This window comes from Penicillium macrosclerotiorum, assembly GCF_028827735.1.
Source record: "Penicillium macrosclerotiorum strain IBT 26536 chromosome Unknown utg000006l_segment0_segment0, whole genome shotgun sequence".
NCBI lineage: Eukaryota > Fungi > Ascomycota > Eurotiomycetes > Eurotiales > Aspergillaceae > Penicillium > Penicillium macrosclerotiorum.
In genome coordinates, this window is record NW_026643085.1 from 373,010 (window position 1) to 391,569 (window position 18,560).

At 49.9% G+C, this 18,560-nt stretch overlaps 7 protein-coding genes across 7 annotated transcripts; 3 read left to right on the forward strand and 4 right to left on the reverse strand.

Annotated features, from left to right (window-relative positions):
* Positions 1-469: 469 nt before the first annotated feature.
* Positions 470-4,822, reverse strand: pmcA (putative P-type calcium ATPase; the record flags this gene model as incomplete). Its single annotated transcript, XM_057077146.1, has 2 exons — positions 470-1,388; positions 1,440-4,822. 2 exons carry the CDS (start codon positions 4,820-4,822, stop codon positions 470-472), a joined length of 4,302 nt encoding a protein of 1,433 aa, XP_056932726.1.
* A 2,319-nt stretch (positions 4,823-7,141) lies between these two features.
* On the forward strand, positions 7,142-8,208 carry N7462_005429 (putative urea hydro-lyase/cyanamide hydratase; the record flags this gene model as incomplete). The annotated part of the gene is made up of 2 exons (XM_057077147.1): positions 7,142-7,677; positions 7,977-8,208. 2 exons carry the CDS (start codon positions 7,142-7,144, stop codon positions 8,206-8,208), a joined length of 768 nt encoding a protein of 255 aa, XP_056932727.1.
* Positions 8,209-10,428: 2,220 nt separating this feature from the next.
* On the forward strand, positions 10,429-11,112 carry N7462_005430 (uncharacterized protein; the record flags this gene model as incomplete). The annotated part of the gene is made up of 1 exon (XM_057077148.1): positions 10,429-11,112. The coding sequence occupies one exon, from the start codon at positions 10,429-10,431 to the stop codon at positions 11,110-11,112; it is 684 nt and encodes a 227-aa protein (XP_056932728.1).
* A 554-nt stretch (positions 11,113-11,666) lies between these two features.
* On the reverse strand, positions 11,667-15,124 carry N7462_005431 (nucleoporin Nup84/Nup107 family protein; the record flags this gene model as incomplete). Its single annotated transcript, XM_057077149.1, has 6 exons — positions 11,667-12,016; positions 12,137-12,261; positions 12,316-12,631; positions 12,691-14,739; positions 14,788-15,004; positions 15,068-15,124. The coding sequence occupies 6 exons, from the start codon at positions 15,122-15,124 to the stop codon at positions 11,667-11,669; spliced, it is 3,114 nt and encodes a 1,037-aa protein (XP_056932729.1).
* Positions 15,125-15,658: 534 nt separating this feature from the next.
* Positions 15,659-16,128, reverse strand: N7462_005432 (uncharacterized protein; the record flags this gene model as incomplete). The annotated part of the gene is made up of 4 exons (XM_057077150.1): positions 15,659-15,843; positions 15,937-15,949; positions 16,012-16,062; positions 16,126-16,128. 4 exons carry the CDS (start codon positions 16,126-16,128, stop codon positions 15,659-15,661), a joined length of 252 nt encoding a protein of 83 aa, XP_056932730.1.
* Positions 16,129-16,549: 421 nt separating this feature from the next.
* N7462_005433 (SUMO family protein SMT3) lies at positions 16,550-16,868 on the forward strand (the record flags this gene model as incomplete). The annotated part of the gene is made up of 2 exons (XM_057077151.1): positions 16,550-16,744; positions 16,812-16,868. Coding segments are annotated over 2 exons (252 nt in total), but the record flags the coding sequence as incomplete, so codon positions are not given.
* A 617-nt stretch (positions 16,869-17,485) lies between these two features.
* On the reverse strand, positions 17,486-18,061 carry N7462_005434 (uncharacterized protein; the record flags this gene model as incomplete). Its single annotated transcript, XM_057077152.1, has 1 exon — positions 17,486-18,061. The coding sequence occupies one exon, from the start codon at positions 18,059-18,061 to the stop codon at positions 17,486-17,488; it is 576 nt and encodes a 191-aa protein (XP_056932732.1).
* Positions 18,062-18,560: the final 499 nt, after the last annotated feature.

The window sequence follows — 18,560 nt, forward strand, 5'->3', positions numbered from 1 at the left end:
AAAAAGCAATTCGATCTCACATTCAATTCCATTGTACGCCGAAAGGAGAGCCATAGAGGAGCAGAGGCCAAACAAGAAAGCCTCAACCCCCCTCTATCCGAGAATGCAAATGGCAACATGTGCGAGACAGTAGTCTATGAAAGGGGACTTTTCCGCCAACGAAAAACAGTTCGCCATATCACATAACTCTCTCCTACAAACCATAAGAAAAGAAGATCAATGTGCCCAGAGATGGCATGTATGCGTCAATGAAAGGTATTAGAAGCGGTACCCGAAACTAAGAAAAACATAAAAAAGAGAATACAGTGACAGCCACGGAGAAAGAAGTTGGGTTGAGAGATACATTAACAAAACGGAGATATTTCAGGCCAGGGATATAAGGGAGAGCAAAGATTTCCGACAACGCCGTTCCCAAGGAATGCTAACTGTTTTTGGTGGGAAATATCCAGATTCCAGTTGAATTAATGATTCAGACCTGGGACTGGCTAGACCGGGATCGCTGGGAAAGAGACCGGCGACCGCGGCTAGATGGAGCTCGCTCCGCTACGGCCGGCGGAGCATGTTCAAAGAATGGGATAAGATCCGGGTTCTGACTGGGTGGAGTTTTGGAGTTGTGGAAATATTCGCCGACAACGCGGTCGTCGGCCGCAGTATCAGGATGAATCTCAATACCCTGTTGATTATCTAATCCACCATGCGCAGCGGCAGTTGGGAAAGTGATCGAGTCAGCCTCGTCATGACCCCGCTCAATAGGAGACCATCCAGCAATACTGCCGGCCACGACACCGGCCATAGCGGCTGCGGGCCCAAATGTTGAGTTGGAACGGGACCGCGGAGTGCGGCGGGAACGCGGATCGGGAGTTGCCAGATCAGGAGGAGGGCTTCCACTATCACCATTTGGCGTAGGGGGAATCGAGGATTCGCGCGAGCGTGATCCACTGCGAGACCGAGGCAAGAATTCCTGGGGGTGTTGCAGCTTGTGACGGAGGTGGCGTAATCGCCCACCCCGGACAGTTTTGATGAATTGCAACTGATCGCGGATTTCTTCCAATGCTGGGTTCCATTCAAACCGACGGTCCTCATCAGAGACAACCAGTTCAGGTCCCTTCTTGTGGGAGCTACGGGTGTGCCAGAGATGTGGGATGACTTTCTTGATGAACTCATCCGGAATGAGACGGATGACCACAGCTATTGGTACCGAAAGGGCACCAAGAACGAGGCTGACTGCCCACTGGCTACCCTGGTCAAGTCGTTTCACAGAGAAGGCTGCGCCGCCAACGAAAATGATCAAAACCTGACCTCCAACGATGATGACTTGGATACCAATGAACCATTTGTTGCGCCAAATACCCTCCATAATGTTGAGTTTATTATCAATCCGGCGAGAGCTGGAGAAAATTAGCTTCTGTCTTGACATAAGGGTAAAGAAAAAAACTTACTTATACTGGTTAAAGATCTGCATGAAAACAAAGGTGTTGAAAACCACTGTCTGCATATGATCACTGTCCCAAGTGAAAATCGATCCGCCGGCAAAATTCAGGACAAAAGTCACAACTAGCTGGTAGATTGACTGTCCAATTATCATTTTCCACATTGTGAGAGTAATGAGGGGCGAGGCTTTAGATTCGGGTCGACGATCAAGGACATAAGGCGATGGAGGATCTGTTGCAAGGGCGAGTGCGGCAAAGGTGTCCATAATCAAGTTCACCCACAACAGCTGAACGGCACTAAGGACCGAGTCCTCAGTACTGCTAGCAACTGCTGAAACGAAAGTGAGGATGACGGCAGTGATGTTGACTGTGATTTGGAACTGAAGAAACTTTTTCACAGCGTCGCTAACAGTGCGACCCCATGACATTGCCTTGACAATAGAAGCGAAATTATCATCCATCAGGATAATGTCCGATGCCTCCTTGGCCACTTCAGTACCGGTAACACCCATGGCGAAGCCAACATCGGCATTCTTCAAAGCCTGAGCGTCGTTGGTGCCATCTCCAGTCACCGCAACAGTTTCCCCGAGCTTCTTAAGCGCATTCACAAGGATCTTCTTGTCCTCTGGACTAGAACGAGCGATAACTTGGAGTCGAGGGATGATCTGATTCATTTGGCGCGTGCTCAGCTTGCGGAATTTGGGCCCTTCAATAGCAATGCCGCCGGGTGTGTAGATACCACACTCTTGAGCGATGGCCTTGGCCGTCATGATATTGTCACCAGTAACCATGCGCACGAAGACACCGGCACGTTGGCAAGTGTGCACTGCATCAGCGACACCCGGTCGAACGGGATCCTGAATACCGAAGAGTCCAAAAATGGTCATATCCTTGAAAACAGGTTCGAAGAGAGCCATGTTGCGATCATTTTCAGCAGTTGGAGCTCCTCGAGGTGGCCATTGATCGAAATCCCGGTAGACGAGTGCAATGCAGCGCAGCGAGCGTGAGGTATAGTTGACCATGATGTTATCGAGCGTAGTTCGGTTCTCGTCCGTCACTGGTACCTCTGACAGGGTGTCGGTGGGATCATTCACGATGCGGGTAGATTTGGACATAAGAATCTCTGCAGCACCCTTGACCAGCATCCGATACTTCCCGTTTTCCATTTGAATGATTACTGCCATACACTTACGACTCGAGTCAAACGGGAACATTTGCACGAGCTTTGCATTGGCCCGCTCCTCAGCAGGCGGCCCCATCCCGAGGTGATCCCGCGCGAGGGTCAACAACGCAGTTTCGGTCTTAGATCCAATGAATGTCTTGACCCCGTCTTGTTCACCCTCGAAAGCAGTCGAGTTGAGAACGATAGATTTGAGCAAAAGGTCCTTGACTGATGAAGAAAGAGTAGAAACCCATTCCGAGGCAGAGATATCTCCCGACTGACCAGACTTGTCTCCAAAGCGTGATGTTGTTCCTAAAGTGGCCGCAACTGCGGTCATTTTATTTTCGGTAAGAGTACCGGTTTTGTCGGAACAGATGGTAGTCGCATTACCCATAGTCTCGCAAGCTTTGAGAAAGCGGACTAAATTATTGTCTTTGATCATTCGCGTCGTTGCAAAAGCGAGAGCAAGAGTTACGGCCAATGGCAAGCCTTCTGGCACAGCAACCACAACGATGGTGACAGCGACAATGAAGATCTGTAAGAAAGCTTGCCCCTTGGCATCGGCACCACCATCGATGTTCTTGAGCCGAACGAGAAACTTGATAAAGAGTACAACAAAGAGCAGCAGACCAGAAGCAAGGCCAAGCTTGGCGATGTACTCGGCCAGCTTGTTCAGCTTTGTTTGCAACGGTGTGGTTTCCCCTTCCTCTTGGAGGGACATCATAGTCCGGCCGTGGGTGGCATGCACGCCAGTAGCGGTGACCAGGAATGTTCCTACACCTTCAGAGACCTTCGCGCCAGACACAATGAATGGGTCCATCTTTTTAAGGTCACCATGTTGCTCAATTGTCCGGTAAACCTCATCACCTGGAGTCTTGCGAAGAACATCCGACTCGCCAGTGGCTGAAGATTCATCACATTTGACGTCGTGCCCATCGATCAGAATGCCATCTACCGGGACCATGTCGCCGGGTTCAAGATGCATCACATCGCCAACAGTAATATCATGGATAGAAATTTCCGCGGTTTTGCCAGATCGTATGACCTTAACCAATCTGTTCTCCTTTTTCTTGTTGAGCTTTGCGAACTGCCGTTCCTTTTGCCAGTCATTCGCAGCGCCAACAGTGACCACGATGATGATGGCTACGAGAATTGCGAGACCCTCCACCCATTCCACACCAGGTTCATCCGGGTTTGCAGGATGTAGGGATTGCGGGATACCGACAGCAAGGGAGATGACGGCGGCAACCGTTAGCAGGATCAAAACTTTGTCGTTATATGCAATCCAGGCAAGTTCCCAAATGGTCTTCAATTTTCGTTCTGGCAGCTTATTCGTTCCGTAGACCCGCCTCCGGTCCATGTAGGATTCATCTGACTCGATTTTCGATTCACTGCCTCCTGCGGTGTCTGGTGGCGGCCTTGTAGGAGAAGCAGCCTTGGGTATAGATTCTGGTGAAGATGCTGATGAAACGACGTCGTCGAACTCCACCACGCCATCCAATGTTGTTTCGTCTACACTCAATCCACTGTGCACATTGGTCCGCAGGCCCTTTTCCAGTCCACGCAGTCCGCCGAGGGCGCGAAAGGCAGCGAAGCTCTTTGGGTTGAGAAGCTTGTTCAGTTGACCCGGTGAAAAAGCGAACCTATTGTCTTCCACTTCAAATTCCGATTCGCGGCCGGGGTCCGGGGTAAGAGCGTCCTCGTCGTCGACATTGCAGTTCTTCACCAGATCAGATCGGGATTCATGCGACGTCGTCGGCACATAAGTCTCTCCGCCATAAGTGCTCGATGTTTGACTAGTATCTTCCGACTCGAGCGAGTTACCCCGGGATCGCGTCCCGGGTACGGACAGGAAATTTGAATTGGATTCAGGAGCCTTGGTCTTGGGAGAGGAGACGTTATGTGGCGACGTCGGTCGATCTTCCCGGTCACGGTCACGATCTCGAGCTTCAGAGGAGGTATTGGAACGGATCGAAGCTGGATACCGCAAGTCAGTGGGGGAGATACTCTCCCCGCGATGGGGAAGCGTACTGTTATCATGAGATTCTAGATTGTCCGTGGAGAGCTGCAGCGACGGCTGTCCCGAAAGCACCTGGACCGGGGGATGACTGGCGTTGGGGGAGGAGTTTACGGCGGAGGTATCGATAGTGATGGTTGGCGCCCGCTCCCTGCGCAGCGGCGTCGCAGGCTGCTGCGCCGACTCCTCGCCCTCCCGTCGCGATTCGGACATGGTGAAGGGTCAAATCGAACCGAGCGCCGTTCACGTAAGTCGGCACATTCAGAGATTTTGGGACGGTCTTTGCATGAGGGTAGAGGCTTGCGAATTCCGGAGGGAAGGGAGACGGAGGTTCGCTGATAGAGAGTATCGCGAGATTGTCAAGGGGGGTGATGAGACGGGAGGTGCGACTGTGGTCGATCAAGCCAGAGAAGAATCCAACAAGCCAAGGAAAGCAAGTCCGTTCGATGTCGAAAGAATTGATCGCGATGTTGGGGGTGTTGCGAGTTGTTAGGTCGAAAAGGTTGCCAGGTCGAAGTGCAGGTTGCAGGACGTGGCCGCATGCAGTCGCCAGACCCAAAAAGACCGGAGACCGTCGCGCCACCCCAATCAACCTTCCTTGTTCATCGACCTCACTTCCACTTTCACTGCCACTACGACTCGGATCGGCCTGCACTACATCTTTTCCCGGAGTTACAGACCCCTTGGCCTATTGCAGATCCACAATGGTCGAGACTGATTGACCGTTTGTTTTGACCCAAGCGACCTTCGGCGTCCACGTACCCGCTCTTGCAGGACTCCACTTCCGAAGCACAGCCCCAGTGGGGAAGCAGAACGATCGTTTTTCTTCGCTGGTCAGGCTCGTTGTCAAACACGATTCCAACATTCACCGACTGGTTCTACAACAGCAGCTAGGCCCCATCATCCAGGATGAGGATTGTCTCCCAGCCTCCTTCCCAACTCCCCTCCCCCTTCCCCCAAGGCCCAGCACTCAGAGGAAAGACTGTCCAACATGATTGTGACACCCCCAAGCCAACGGTCCCCCCTTTTGCGCTGCACTGCCTCGTTGCCAAGACCCGCGCCCGGGGCTCTAGAGGCCAAGGGAGGCGAATCAGGGCGAAGAGGGGCGCCAGTTAACCCGACCCCCGTCAGAGAACAGTGACCCTTCTTATTAGCGGAATCACCAATCCGCGAGAGCGAGAGAGCGGGAACCCCTTACGAAATTTGTGGTACGAAGCGCCATCATTCCCCGTCCTTGTCCAGACCTCCCCCTCGTCGAATGACGTCTCCCAGAGATAATCATGGATGAGGAAATTGACCTATGAGAATTGCCTTTGTGATGGATCACTGCCCGCCATTTTCCATACCTGGAAAGGTTATCGGACTTGTTCCTCCCAGGTGGTCCTCGAGGCAATTTCCAACTATGAGCGCAGTAGTCTGTTGTATAGATGTACATTTGCTGTCCGCGCGCTAAGAGGCCTTCCATTGCAATCTACGGAAATATGACGGTGCTGGGAAATTCGAGCAATAATAGGAAAGTTTGTACGATGTTATCTCCATGCATATCTCATCCTGCACAGGAATTTATATTCAATGCAAACTTTTTTAAAATAATACATACATCGCCTGGTTCGAGATGCTGCGCCAGAGACCTTGAACCCTTGCTCTTTCTCTTCGGTTAGGTTTGGATCTACCTGTCCTATGATGAGATTAGCTCTGTGGCAATTGACCCCCGGGCCGATGCTTGGAAGATGTCGTAGAATTGCCGGGGCCCAGGAAAGCAACGGCCGCGGAGTACGTACATCCTGACGTATGTTGAAACCTTCCATTCAATAGTGTCGTTTCCCGCGATCCTTGACCAAAGTACGAGGGCGGGAATCAACAATAATAATTGGCGGGAACAGAGAAGATTGGCCTCGGCCCAACCGGAGAACTCATGCGCAGAATAATAATACCCAGATTGCCAATAAAAGCAGTTGGAAAATCCCTGCAACCAGCAAGTGGCCGGGGCACAAAGGTAAAATGCCAAATGCCTGCACCTGGAGAGCGATCTACCTACACAGGCTTGTACTCCCATACACAGTAGAGAGTATTTCTATACATGTAGACCTGTTCGCCTGCATTCGCCTGCATGTTTGTGTTGAACCCTTGACTCCTGCTTAATTCGTGGTCCCCAGGATTCTCGCATGGAAATAAGAAACCTGCATAATGAACTGATCCAATCATCGGAGGCGTGCCAGGCAGCTTGTCCAGGCCAAACTATACATCCCACCCCGCCCACAACAGTTACCGACCTCCAGTTCTGCGCATGGACTCTATCATGCCGGAGAGAATTCTTCATAGGAAACCAGGATTATGCAGGACTAGAGAACAGCAGACCGAGAAAGATGTGGAAGTTGTGAAAGAGACTACCTGGGCAGAATGTAGTTGTATGCTTCTAGGATTAAACTCTCCGAGGCCACCGTCATCATCGTCCTCCTCATCACCTCTGTGAACTACACCTCGCACTCCCAGATTCCAACACCAACAAGAAACTAAGAAAATTACCAACCTATGTCTGACCCCATCACTCTCTACGGGTTCACGGCGGTCCCTGCCTCCGCGCAGGCCCTCCTAGCCTCCACACCAGCCTATCCGCGACAGAGCAGTGCCCCCGCTCCGATCCCCGCCCGCGACACGCCTATGCCCAACACGCCGCTGGCGGTCCGCATCAACAGCTACGCCAAAGCTCACCTACCCGAACCAACATACAACCACTCGCTCCGTGTGTACCATTATGGGCTGGCCATCAAACGGCATAGGTTTCCGTTCCCTGACTGGGCCTTCTCCGATGAGACCTACTTCTTGGCCTGTGTGCTGCACGATATCGGGACAGCGGAGGAGCACATCACTGCCACTCGGCTGAGCTTTGAGTTTCATGGCGGGTTCCTGGCGCTGGATCTGTTGCTGCAGGAGGCCGAAGGGTCCGCCGCGCCACGCGAACAAGCGGAGAGCGTTGCGGAAGCCATCATCCGGCACCAGGACTTGTGCACGATGGGCAAGATTACCGCGGTGGGACAGCTATTGCAGTTGGCGACGATCTTTGGTACGTACGCTACCTCCCTGTTGAACACAAGAACATATTCATCCTTCCTCATTGTTTCGTCGTTTCGTCTTCCACGGTCCAATCCAACTCCGACGTGGAGGCGGAGGAGAAGACGACAAAATATGACGCGAATGAGAGCCTTGCACTGCCCCCATCAATCAACTCCTGTCTTCCCCTAGTCTGCAGAGAACTCGGAGCCTGATGATGCGTCTTGCATACTTCCAAACCCCATCCCTCCTCCCACCTGGGTCGACACCGACTTATTTGAAAATTTTGCTCGCGGTGGAGATGACTGATCTACAGTCGGCGGCGGCCTCGGACCACAGATAATACAGGTGCGTACGCGGATCTGGTCCACCCGGACACTATCACGGACGTGTCCAAGCACTACCCTCGCCACCACTGGAGCCAATGCTTTGCGGCAACTATTCGGCGCGAGAACAGCCTGAAGCCCTGGGCGCATACGACGGCATTGGGCGAGAAGGATTTCCCAGCCAAAGTCCTTGAGAATGAGCTGATGAAACCGTTCGAATGAATCGCCAATGTTGAGGCTGGGCTTCGATTAAGTTGTGCTGGACGAGATAGCCATTTGATTCTAATTATGTAGATCTTGGTTCTCAGCGACAAAATGAAAGGACGTTACAAGCATACAGGATGTGATGCCAATCCGCAAATCTAGTATGAACAGATGGTGCTTCAGTACCTTCCCCTGGAGTCTCAATGATTTAACCAGCCTCACCGACAGAATCTATTGAGCTCTGTAGAACCTTCTGAACCTGCCATTGGCTCCAATAAATCTCGCTGCAGTCTATGTAAGTCGAAGCCCCTTGGCCTTCTCCTTTGGCCATGCTCTGTAACTGGGCAAGCCCCCTCATTCTTAAAGAAAACAAAAACAATTAGACTAGATCTAAACTGGCCATCTGGACCTCTTGCGATGTTACTCTCTACTCAACCTGCCTAACAACCCAAGTCCCGCCTATGGGGACAGTATGACCTATATAAATGAACCCCTCTTTTCAGGTTGTTTTCCTAGGCAACCTTTCAATTTATTCAAACGGGTTTCCATTCGGATAGACCTTTTTCCGAGATCAATTCCGATTTCCTGAAGAAGCTCCCATAGAACCTCTCCGGTTAGAAGAATTGGATCGGGATCTGCTTTGGTTTGAGTCGTTCGGAGGCATGTTTCGAAAGCTTGGGGTAGACCCTGGAAGATTCGGATGCCTTCTACAGCCTCCTATATGCTAGGTCAGTTACCCCTGTCAGTGCTAATATTGGCCATATGGAATTTACCTGGTGCGCTATAGCTGCTAGAAGTTGTGCTAAACATCTTGAGGGCTAGATGAGACGAGGATCAAAGAGGGAGGTGATCTGGTAAGAAAAGAAAAAATGTACTTTAGAGTGTTGAAGAGCTGGTTTCTGCAACCCCAAGGGAGAATCATAATAGGAGTCCGGTATTTTTGAGACGGCTCGATGGCATTGCGTCATCGTGTAGCACTTCGATATCTTTCTTAAGATTAGTATATAGCGCTGGAATATCAAGTCTTTTAATTTATCCATCGATGTGATCCACTATTATGATAAAAATAGATACTTCTCGATGCTATCGCCCCTTCATGATTTCTAAAAGAGCTATGAAAATCTGTGGAAGCTTTTATACATCCTTGACATTGATATTGGTGGATATCTATCTAGAAACGTGTTTTCTATGCGACCTAGATTATTGTACTAGTAGATAATTGTAAGATGACTGATTGATAGATTTCATCGCAAGACGCCTACCGAAATTTTCACAGAGACCAACCAACTTATCGACAGAACCAACTTGTAACACCAACATGTGAGACATTCTGGCCCTAGCTAGGATTAGCATGTCACGCGTTGATTCTTCGAAGAAAGAGTATTCGAAAGTTTTGAGTCTTAGTTGGTCAAGCCAAGACTCCAGATGGCTATGAGAGCAGTGCTCGGCGGCCCTTGTGGTTCTTAAGGCCTAGATGAAGGACCTCGAGCTCAGTCACTTAGATGAGGAAAGAGAGTTCTAACTGGAAGCTACCGCGGTGAATCTCCCCTTGACCCATGTCTCTTATTTTCTAGATATTCCAGTGCTTATCTTCGAAATTAGAGAGAAAAGTGAATGCGCACCGGGCTGGGATATTGGAGCCGCCCTCTGGTGTTGGTCCCAACAACTACATAGCGGGCTGGAGGCCAATCTTTCATACGAATTGTTTCCATATAGGTTGATTTGATATTATTAGTCCTGCACCCCAGCAGTATAGCGCTTGAGCAGTCCACTTTTCTTAGAGCTGATTTTTATTATTACCTATATACTTATCAGAAAATATAGTTGTAAATTAATAGGCCGCCGCGAAGCTCCGGTAGAAGACCTGGGCCAGCTTCAATAGAGCGAGACGCCGAATAACACCGCAGTCTTATGAATTACGTGACTTCTTCCTGGTTCCCCTTAATACTATGGTAAATATAAATACCTAATATAGGATCATGTTAAACTTTGATATCATGTCGTAGAATAGAAGTTACTATAATTATCCGCGTCAGTGATTCAGAAATATTATATATTGTTTATCTCGGCCATGTACTGTCACTCCTTTTCTATCTGTCTTCTGTATCTGAAGATTTATCAATCATTTTGACCAAGAGCTTCGTCTTTGCTCCGCGCGATAAGACCGAGTCAATAGAAAGAGGGGCCAAAAGATTGATTGCTTGCTCTTTCGAAGAATCGTGAATATTTGAATCAATCATGGCAACCACAGTTCAATTACCAAATCAATGCCCATGGTTTGGCAACGCCGTTCTTTATGGACGAAAAAATCATATGAAGGTTTTTCTCGACGCTACGGGCAAACGGGTGGAGAATATAAAGCAGATGCGGGCTTTAAAGGACGATATCAAAACATGCGAGAACCATATGAGCCAGCAGCTACTGATTAAGATTACGCAATACCTAGCGTGTGCTCACCAAAATAATTTTGAATTCAAGCTTTGCAAAATTGCCGACCTTTCACAGCCTGGGATGGATAGCACTTACTGGGCATTTCGTCTAGACCTACCTGGTGCCTCAAAAAAAGTAATGCGTCATCTCCAACTTGAATTCACTGACGATGGTTGGGATGTGCAACAAGAGCCATTTTCAGACGACTACAATACTTTGAAATCACCACTCTATGGATTCACTCATCTAGGATGTTACTTTTCAAAGATTATACTGATTTACTTTTACGGAAAGGAAATATTTGATCCCCAAAGCCTCAGTACAGGCTTAAAAATATATTCGAATTTTGACGAGTTCAAGAACACTGATTACTTCAAAATATTGAGCGAGGGTGAACGATTGAAGCTACAAAACCTGTCAAAGCCACGAAAACTGCCAGAGTCCTTGAAGGAGCAGATGAAACTTGGTAGAGTAGAAGAGGTTCGAACCTAAAACCCCAGAGATGGATGTACGTGAAACCTATGGAAATAGCTGTAGACACCGGCATAGTTCAGAGTCTAATTTTCATCCCGTCTAATTTTCTTCATGCTATTCTCCCTTAACTTAATTGCTCAAAACTCTCCGGAGTCGGACCATACGGTCCCAGGCTCCAACTTTTAGAACTGGACCCGATCCAACAATACTGCAGGTTCTCCCTGAAAATTTTTGCAACTACGAGGAACCTGGAGTAAACAACTCCAGATAATTTCCTATTTTGGGTGCATACATTGCTTAGTCATTTTTATTACTGTTATTTAAACATACATATGTTTCAAGCGCATCAAAGCTGGGAACAACTCAGCCCAAGTGCTTAGCAGTATGTCCGACGAGAGTATACAGCATTTAATTCGTTAGGGTTCATCAGAGAAACGCTGGAGACGCCGCATTACTTCTGTCGGTGTAAAAGTCTGTAGTAGAATTCCTGTAACTACCACTCTGAATTTCCTCCCCCTATCATCATGCTAATGTACACATGTCATTACACAGCCACAATGCCCATCACCCCTTTACTTTTGATTCTGGAGAAGGGCCTCTTCCTCGTCCTCGGGAACACTGACCCGCCAGAGACCAAGGGTCTGACCGTTCTCGAAAGTACGGTCATGTTTGGGATCGGTGAGCACCATCGCCTTGGCGGCCAAGGCCAAGCAGTCCATGAACTCAGTCATACGCTGCGCCTCAGTGAAAGCCCGTGTCAGATGCGCGTTGTTGGCTACCCAAATGGACGTGGTCATGCATTGGGTGAGCAGGCTGGGTTTGTCCAGCGAGTGGCTAGAGTAGTACAGGGCATTGTGGTAGTCAAGGAGCAGCTCGGGAAGATAGGTCCGGCGAATGTGCGCGTAGTCTCGTTCTTCGGTATCTTTAAACGGAAAAAAAATTAGCATGAATGTCCCTATTGTTTTTTTCTTTTTCTTTTTCTTTTCTTTTCTTTTTTTTTTTTTTTTAAAAAAAAAAAAAAAACCAATGGGGGACCACTCACCATCTTTCGAGGTCGGAAGCCATTCATCAACCACCAGCCCAACGCTATCCTCGATTTCCTGGAGGTAGCTCTCCAGCTCCTCGAGGAAATCCCTGACTGTGCCTGAATCTCGGCGACGCTTGGTCCTATTCTAGATTAGATCGAATGTTTACTCATTTCAGAAGCGGGCTAGAACTCACTTCGAGATCTGCTCGTACACAATAGCGAACTGCTCCAGCGCATCAAATCCGAGAGCCAGTGATTCAAGGTGCCACATGCGAAGCGCCTGCTGGTACGCACTGGTGTGTGTACTAGTGAAAGTGCCATTGCTGCCGGACAAACTGCGGCGGTGGGCATGGCTCCTCTTGGACTTGCTGGGGCTCAAGGGCACGTCTTCCATGGGCGAAGGATCCAATTCGGGGAACTCGAAGATGTCGACATTGAAAGTTTCGTGAGAGACCTCTGCCAAGCGCATGCGAGAACTGAGTTCACGAGCTGCTGCAAGCTTACCGGCCACTGTGTCAAGTTAGCATTTACATAACGACTTGGCGGAGAATGGAGCTTGCCAGACATACCAAAAAATTTGCGGTATAACCAAGCTCCACGATCACAGATCTTAGACCACTGGCCGCCAAGAGAGCGAAGCCATTCTAGACTGCGGATCAACTTTTCATCCTCATCTTCAATAGTGATCCCGATTAAGTCCTTCTTGGGCGGCATCAGGACGCGAGAACCGTCAGGGAGCCGTCTCACCCTGGAATACCCAGCCAGAGCAGGAGAGCGTTCAATGGAGGAAACACACTCGCTGAGCCAGGCCCATTGAGTGTCGAGAACAGCATGAATATCAATTCCGTGTTTCTGCACAATGCGCACCTGTTGCTTCATCCTATCATCGTTCATCATCTCGACCATGATCTTGGAAAGAACCGCATGACACATCTTTGTCGGCAGGAGAGACGCATAAAGTGGAATTAGGTCAAATAGGCCCTTTTCTTGCAAATCGGCAATATAGCCAGTAATATTAACTGACGCAGTTTCGAGGAATTGAGTATCTGCGCGAACATAGCTGATAGAGTTGACAATAACGTAAATGTGGGTTGCCGCCTTCAATGCCTCGTGATGTGCAGCGGCAGTAGCGTATGCCTTGTCAACAGATGAGGCCTTCATGTCTGGCACAACGGTAGATTTTGTAGATTTCTTCGACTCAAGAGAGACGGCCTGAGCCAAGTATGAGAAGAAAGAGTCATAGCTCTTGCTCAGGATAGCAGCCTGAATAATACGGAACGGCGCCGCTGCCTGACTGCTAACCCGGGTTCGCTCGTTGCCCCGCAAGTACTGGAAGAATTTCTGTAAATCGGAATGCCCTGCTGGCTCTGGTTTGAAAGCAACAGAGGAAGCCGCAAAATGACTCAGTTTGCGTTGAAATTGCCGACAGAATCCCTGGTAACGAGAGAGGACTACACGGTTGAAGTAAACGTAGAGAAAATCGTCCCAGGTGGTGCAGACCCTAGCTGCAGGCTCACTTTCACCACATAGAAGGGCGTAGACGGCTCGCTGGAATTCCTCCGTATTCGGATCCTGAGCCAAAGCAGAGCAGGCGGCGCGCCATGAGTCGTGAGTCCGGCTGTTCATCAAACGCGTCAACCCGTCATCAGCCGGAGTCCGAGTGTTGGCGGTTTCCTTGTCCACGCTGGAGCCACAGAGACTGACAGCCCTCCAATTCTCCAGACGGCCTTGGGCCCATTCGCGAATCGTGGTCCAACTATCGCCTTGGCGGATCATCTTCCAGCAGGTCATCCAGGTTGCACGCTCGTAAAATTCGTCCTGTGGTTGCAAACCATGTTTTTGTCGCGTAAGCGCATCGGGGTCAAGCTGAGTGATTAAAGGCTTTTGATCGTCGGTGGTCAACAAGGAGCGCGAGATGCCGGGGTCATTCGGTTCTAAGGGTTGAGGCCAAGCACGCAATCGCTTGTGGCCCTTGATGGCCTCTTTAGTGTATAGCCAACCATGAGCCCACAAGCCCTGTCCTCTTTGCGCCTTGCTCTCCATGTCGGCAATCAAGTTATCAATCTCCTCGGATTGCGCCTTTGCGGTCTCTTCTAGCCACCGCATAGCCACCACACACTCCAGCGCATACTGATCGGCGTTCAGAAACTCCTCCCAAATCTCGCGATCCGAGGAATACCGGTGTAGGTTTTGGAAAGCGGATTGCTGGCCTTCTACGAAACTAGCGCGGCTAGCTGGGTCGTCGATACTGATGAGATTGAGCAGTAGGCGCCAGGTGTTGACCTCCAACTGCAGATCTTGCAATTGTCGTTGCTCCTCTTCGTTCTTAGCATCGGCAGTACTGCTCAGCCGGAATCCTGTCTTGGCCTGTCTGAGAGTCTGTTGCCTATTGAAGTCTTGAAGGGCGGTTTGCGCGAGGTCCCGGTAGCTTTCAACAAGCCTGTACGCAGCCTGAACGCTTTGGAATTCGTCGGTAGCGTTCTTGCGTTTGAATTGATCGAGTTTCTCAGCAAAAGCTTCAATTTGACGCGTGACGCGGTCGGCGGTTCGGCGAAGGGGTTCCACGGCTTCGTGGGCTGCACCGGATTCGGTGAACAGCTTCGGGGAGCCTGGGAGACCTAATCAGTCATCGCAGTCATCGATCCGCTACATTATTGGAGACAAACCTCGCGCCGAGTTGGGAAAGCTGACCACCGACTTTAAGCTGGGCTCCAGCACTGGAAAAGCGGAGCCATTCTCCGCCAGTGCATGGCCGTTAACATCATCCAGCTCCTCGTCCATTAGCTGCTCGTCTTCATTGTCCAGGTATGAATCATCATCGCCCATGGATTCATCCTCTTCTTCCTCATCAATGCTGATGATTTCCGGTTCTTTGAACACAGGCTGAGCCAGGAAGGAAGCAAGTTAGCTGTGGGTGAAATCTATCAAAACACAGGGAGCACCTACCTGCGAGTGCAGATTTGCAGCACTACCAGACGCTGCCGATCTGGTGAGCGGAGCCATGGCTTAACGTCGCGACCAGCAGCTTTGCACAGTTGTGTAAGAGAGGCACAAGGTAGAGCTCGCGATGAAGATGGAGGAGAGGAAGGAATTCATGTTTGTCTCTTTTGGTTTTGGGCGCGTTAGGCCCTGTCCCAAACGGGACTAGCGTGGTCGGCACGGGATTTTTCTTATTTAATCCGCGGGCCATTTTCAATTTTCCTCTTCTTTTTTTTCCTCTTCAATGTCATTAGGCGATCATTAGAGTCTCGGAACGGAAGTTTTCAATATTCGTTCAGGTCCATGCGGCCTCTCAGCGTGCTCAAGATTGTCTTAGAGCAATCTAGCAGTCCTTCAATTAGCCTAGTTTCCTCCAGATGGAAACTTAGTCTGCAAAGGGGCCGTTACATGCCATTCCATTGAAGCTTCACTATGGCCACTTCTGGTGACATGAGACTGATGACTATTATACAAATTTTGACACAAATCCAGTTTCAACCTGACATCGGTCTTCAAAAACACACTTAAACACACATTGTAGACGCTTTCATCACTGTTTCAACCCTGGTGCTCGGCCGCCTGTGCTCGCTGCTTCATCTTCAGGCGTAGCAAACTTGCCTTGGGACAGCTTACCGTGGATGCCTGGTCGCCTTGTTGCTGGTAGAAGGCATTACAGCATTCGTAGAGGGCATCAATCTGGGCCTGGCATTTCTCCTCCTTGAAGGAATTCTTTGTCAGACAATCTGCGAGTGGAGTCAGTCATTGCAGGTTCTGGAATGTGGAATCTCCCAGTGCACGAGAATTTCCTAGTTCCGATGTGTACAAGGTGAAAGTACCTTGGATTGCGCACTGGGAACACAGTTAGCATGCTAGTCCAGCTACCGGTACAGTGGGTTTTGTGAGATGCATACGGCACGCGGATGACAGGGAGGCTCGTGAGACAGATCTTGCTTGAGATTTCCCTGTCCACATTGTCAATCTCGGTCATTCTCGTTGGCCATCAGGTGCTTTCTTGGATATCATACCATAGTTGTAGCCGCTGTCGGAAGCACTATTTATAAAGAGCAACAAACGAGCCACAGCAGAAGCCCGTAGAACCAGTGACGCAGCAGAGCTCACCGCCCATATTTCTGCCAGTGCAAAATCAATTCTCCGCCCTTTGTGGGGCGAGTTGCCATTCTGCCATCGATATCTCTCTTCCTCCTCGCCTGAGAAAGTTCCGTCTTACAACCCTTGCCAACCGGTCGGTCCTTCCCTGTGCTCTATATCTTATTTTCAAGCCGCTTATACTCTTGATGATAGCTTTTGCCAATCATTCTCTTGTCTCCATTGCTTCATTCACCTCTCACCGGCTGTTGTAAGCGCCCCGCATTGTCTCGCTCGCGCGCCAGCTTGGATCTGATTGATAATAGCCTCACTTTGACCATCGAAAATGTCTGCTGAACAAGAGGGCAGCGCCCCCCAGTTGAGCACCTTAACATTAAGGTGACAGACAACAATAACGAAGTCTTTTTCAAGATCAAGCGGTCTACTCAGCTGAAGAAGCTGATGGATGCCTTCTGTGAGCGACAAGGCAAGCAGATGTCGACTGTTCGCTTCCTCTTTGATGGTACTCGCGTTCGTCCGGAGGATACGCCTGACACGGTATGCATTGAAATCTTGAGATTTTTCTTACGGTGTTCTTCGATCACTAACATATATGACACGACAGCTCGATATGGCCGACGGTGATACCCTCGAAGTCCACCAGGAGCAGATTGGTGGCTAGATAGCAGATTCAATCCCTCCCTACACCTTGCACTTCTGAAATCGCATTTTCCCGGTGGATTGTTGTGAGCATACAGGTGTGCATCATTTGCACCTGGGATCGCCGGTCGGGACCAAAAAAAGGTGGACACTGGAACGTTTCAACATCAGCGGGGGATTTTCAGACCTGTTTTGTTAATGAGTGAACGAATTTACACAGCCACCATTTCCTGATGGTTTCTTTTACATATTACTTGGACTTCAATTTCAAAAAGCAAGCTTGATAAAGCGACCAGCCTGAGCCCCTCTCAAGATGATCGCTCATTGTAAACCGAAGTATGCAGCTGAAGCAACGGCATCAGGCATCTTGTATTAGGGTAAAATCCCATCTCTCCTGATAAGTTGAGCCTCAAATCTTGTATGACCACATGAATCCCCTCTTGCAACTTAGCAAGAACATAGTTGTAAATACCCAGTGAGGCCTCTCATAAAACATGCCCAAATATCCTCAGCTTCTTTCTCTCAACGGATACATACGTATATACAGGCAAAGATTTATTGCAAAAAGTATCCCGGTATCCTGGTTTCCCAGCCCAAGCCCCTCGGAGACAAGCCAGAGCAAATCCGACATGACAAGGGCTAGTCAGTCCAAACAGATGTCTTCAGCCGTTCCTCTTCTTCCTTGGCCTTGGCTTGCTCCTCGCGTTCTCGATTCCGGCGTCGGATTTCCTGCTCCTTCACGGATCGGTCGTAAGCCCGCTGTTCTTCCGTACGTTTTGGGGCTCGAATCCCCAGCGCCCCGGCAATCAACCGGCCAGCAACCGCGGTCTGCTTTTCGGGCCGGCGATTCGGGTCTTTCTGTCGCGCAGCAGGGGACTCTGGCCGGCCAGGACCCCATGGCTGCGAGGTCTGTGGGGAGATCGGGGTCGGTGGAGGATCCAGCGGACCCTCTGCACTAATAGTAGGCGAGGCGATAGATGGAGAGGCCAGGGCCGTCTTCAGCGCGGGCTCATCGTCCGACGAGAGGTCTGCCTCATCTTCCCAGGAGTCGGCGACGGTTTTCTTGGCGGTGTGTTTTGGTTCTGGCGCAGACGTGACATGCCCAGACCCGGCGGCCGCTTTCACACTGGGACGTGCAACATCCTGAATGGGCCCTTTCTCGCCAATGGCTAGACTGCGGAGTGTGGATTGAAGCTCGGAGCGCGGATCAGACATGGCACGCGATGGGGAGGGTGGCAGAGGCTAGAAAGTGGAACATGCAAGGGGGGCGCCCAGGATTGTGTATATATAGAAGTTGGCTAGGAAGAGAAAAATAGGGAAACTGTAGGCATAGAGCCGGGTTGTGGAGTTGACAAAGTCTAGAAGAGAAGATCGCAGGTAATGGCGTCACAGCGGCTAGCGCATCCCTGGTCGATCGTGGAGAAGTTGACGGGGCTAGACCAACTCGGGCGGACCAAGGGCTTCGGGGACCACCCCATTCAGTTGGATAAGAGGTGATATGAATGAAAGGGGAATGGATCTCTACACTTCTAATTGCTTTTTTTCTCTTCAGAATAGAAAAATTGGTTGGTTTTGTGTTTCTTATATGCAACCTGGAGTGCTCAATTTGACTATTAGGCATAGGTAAGCATTGATCCTGCTTTGCTGCACGTGCTTTTCCGTTTAAACATATACCTAGCTCTATCATATGTATCGATTCCAATACTTATACTTA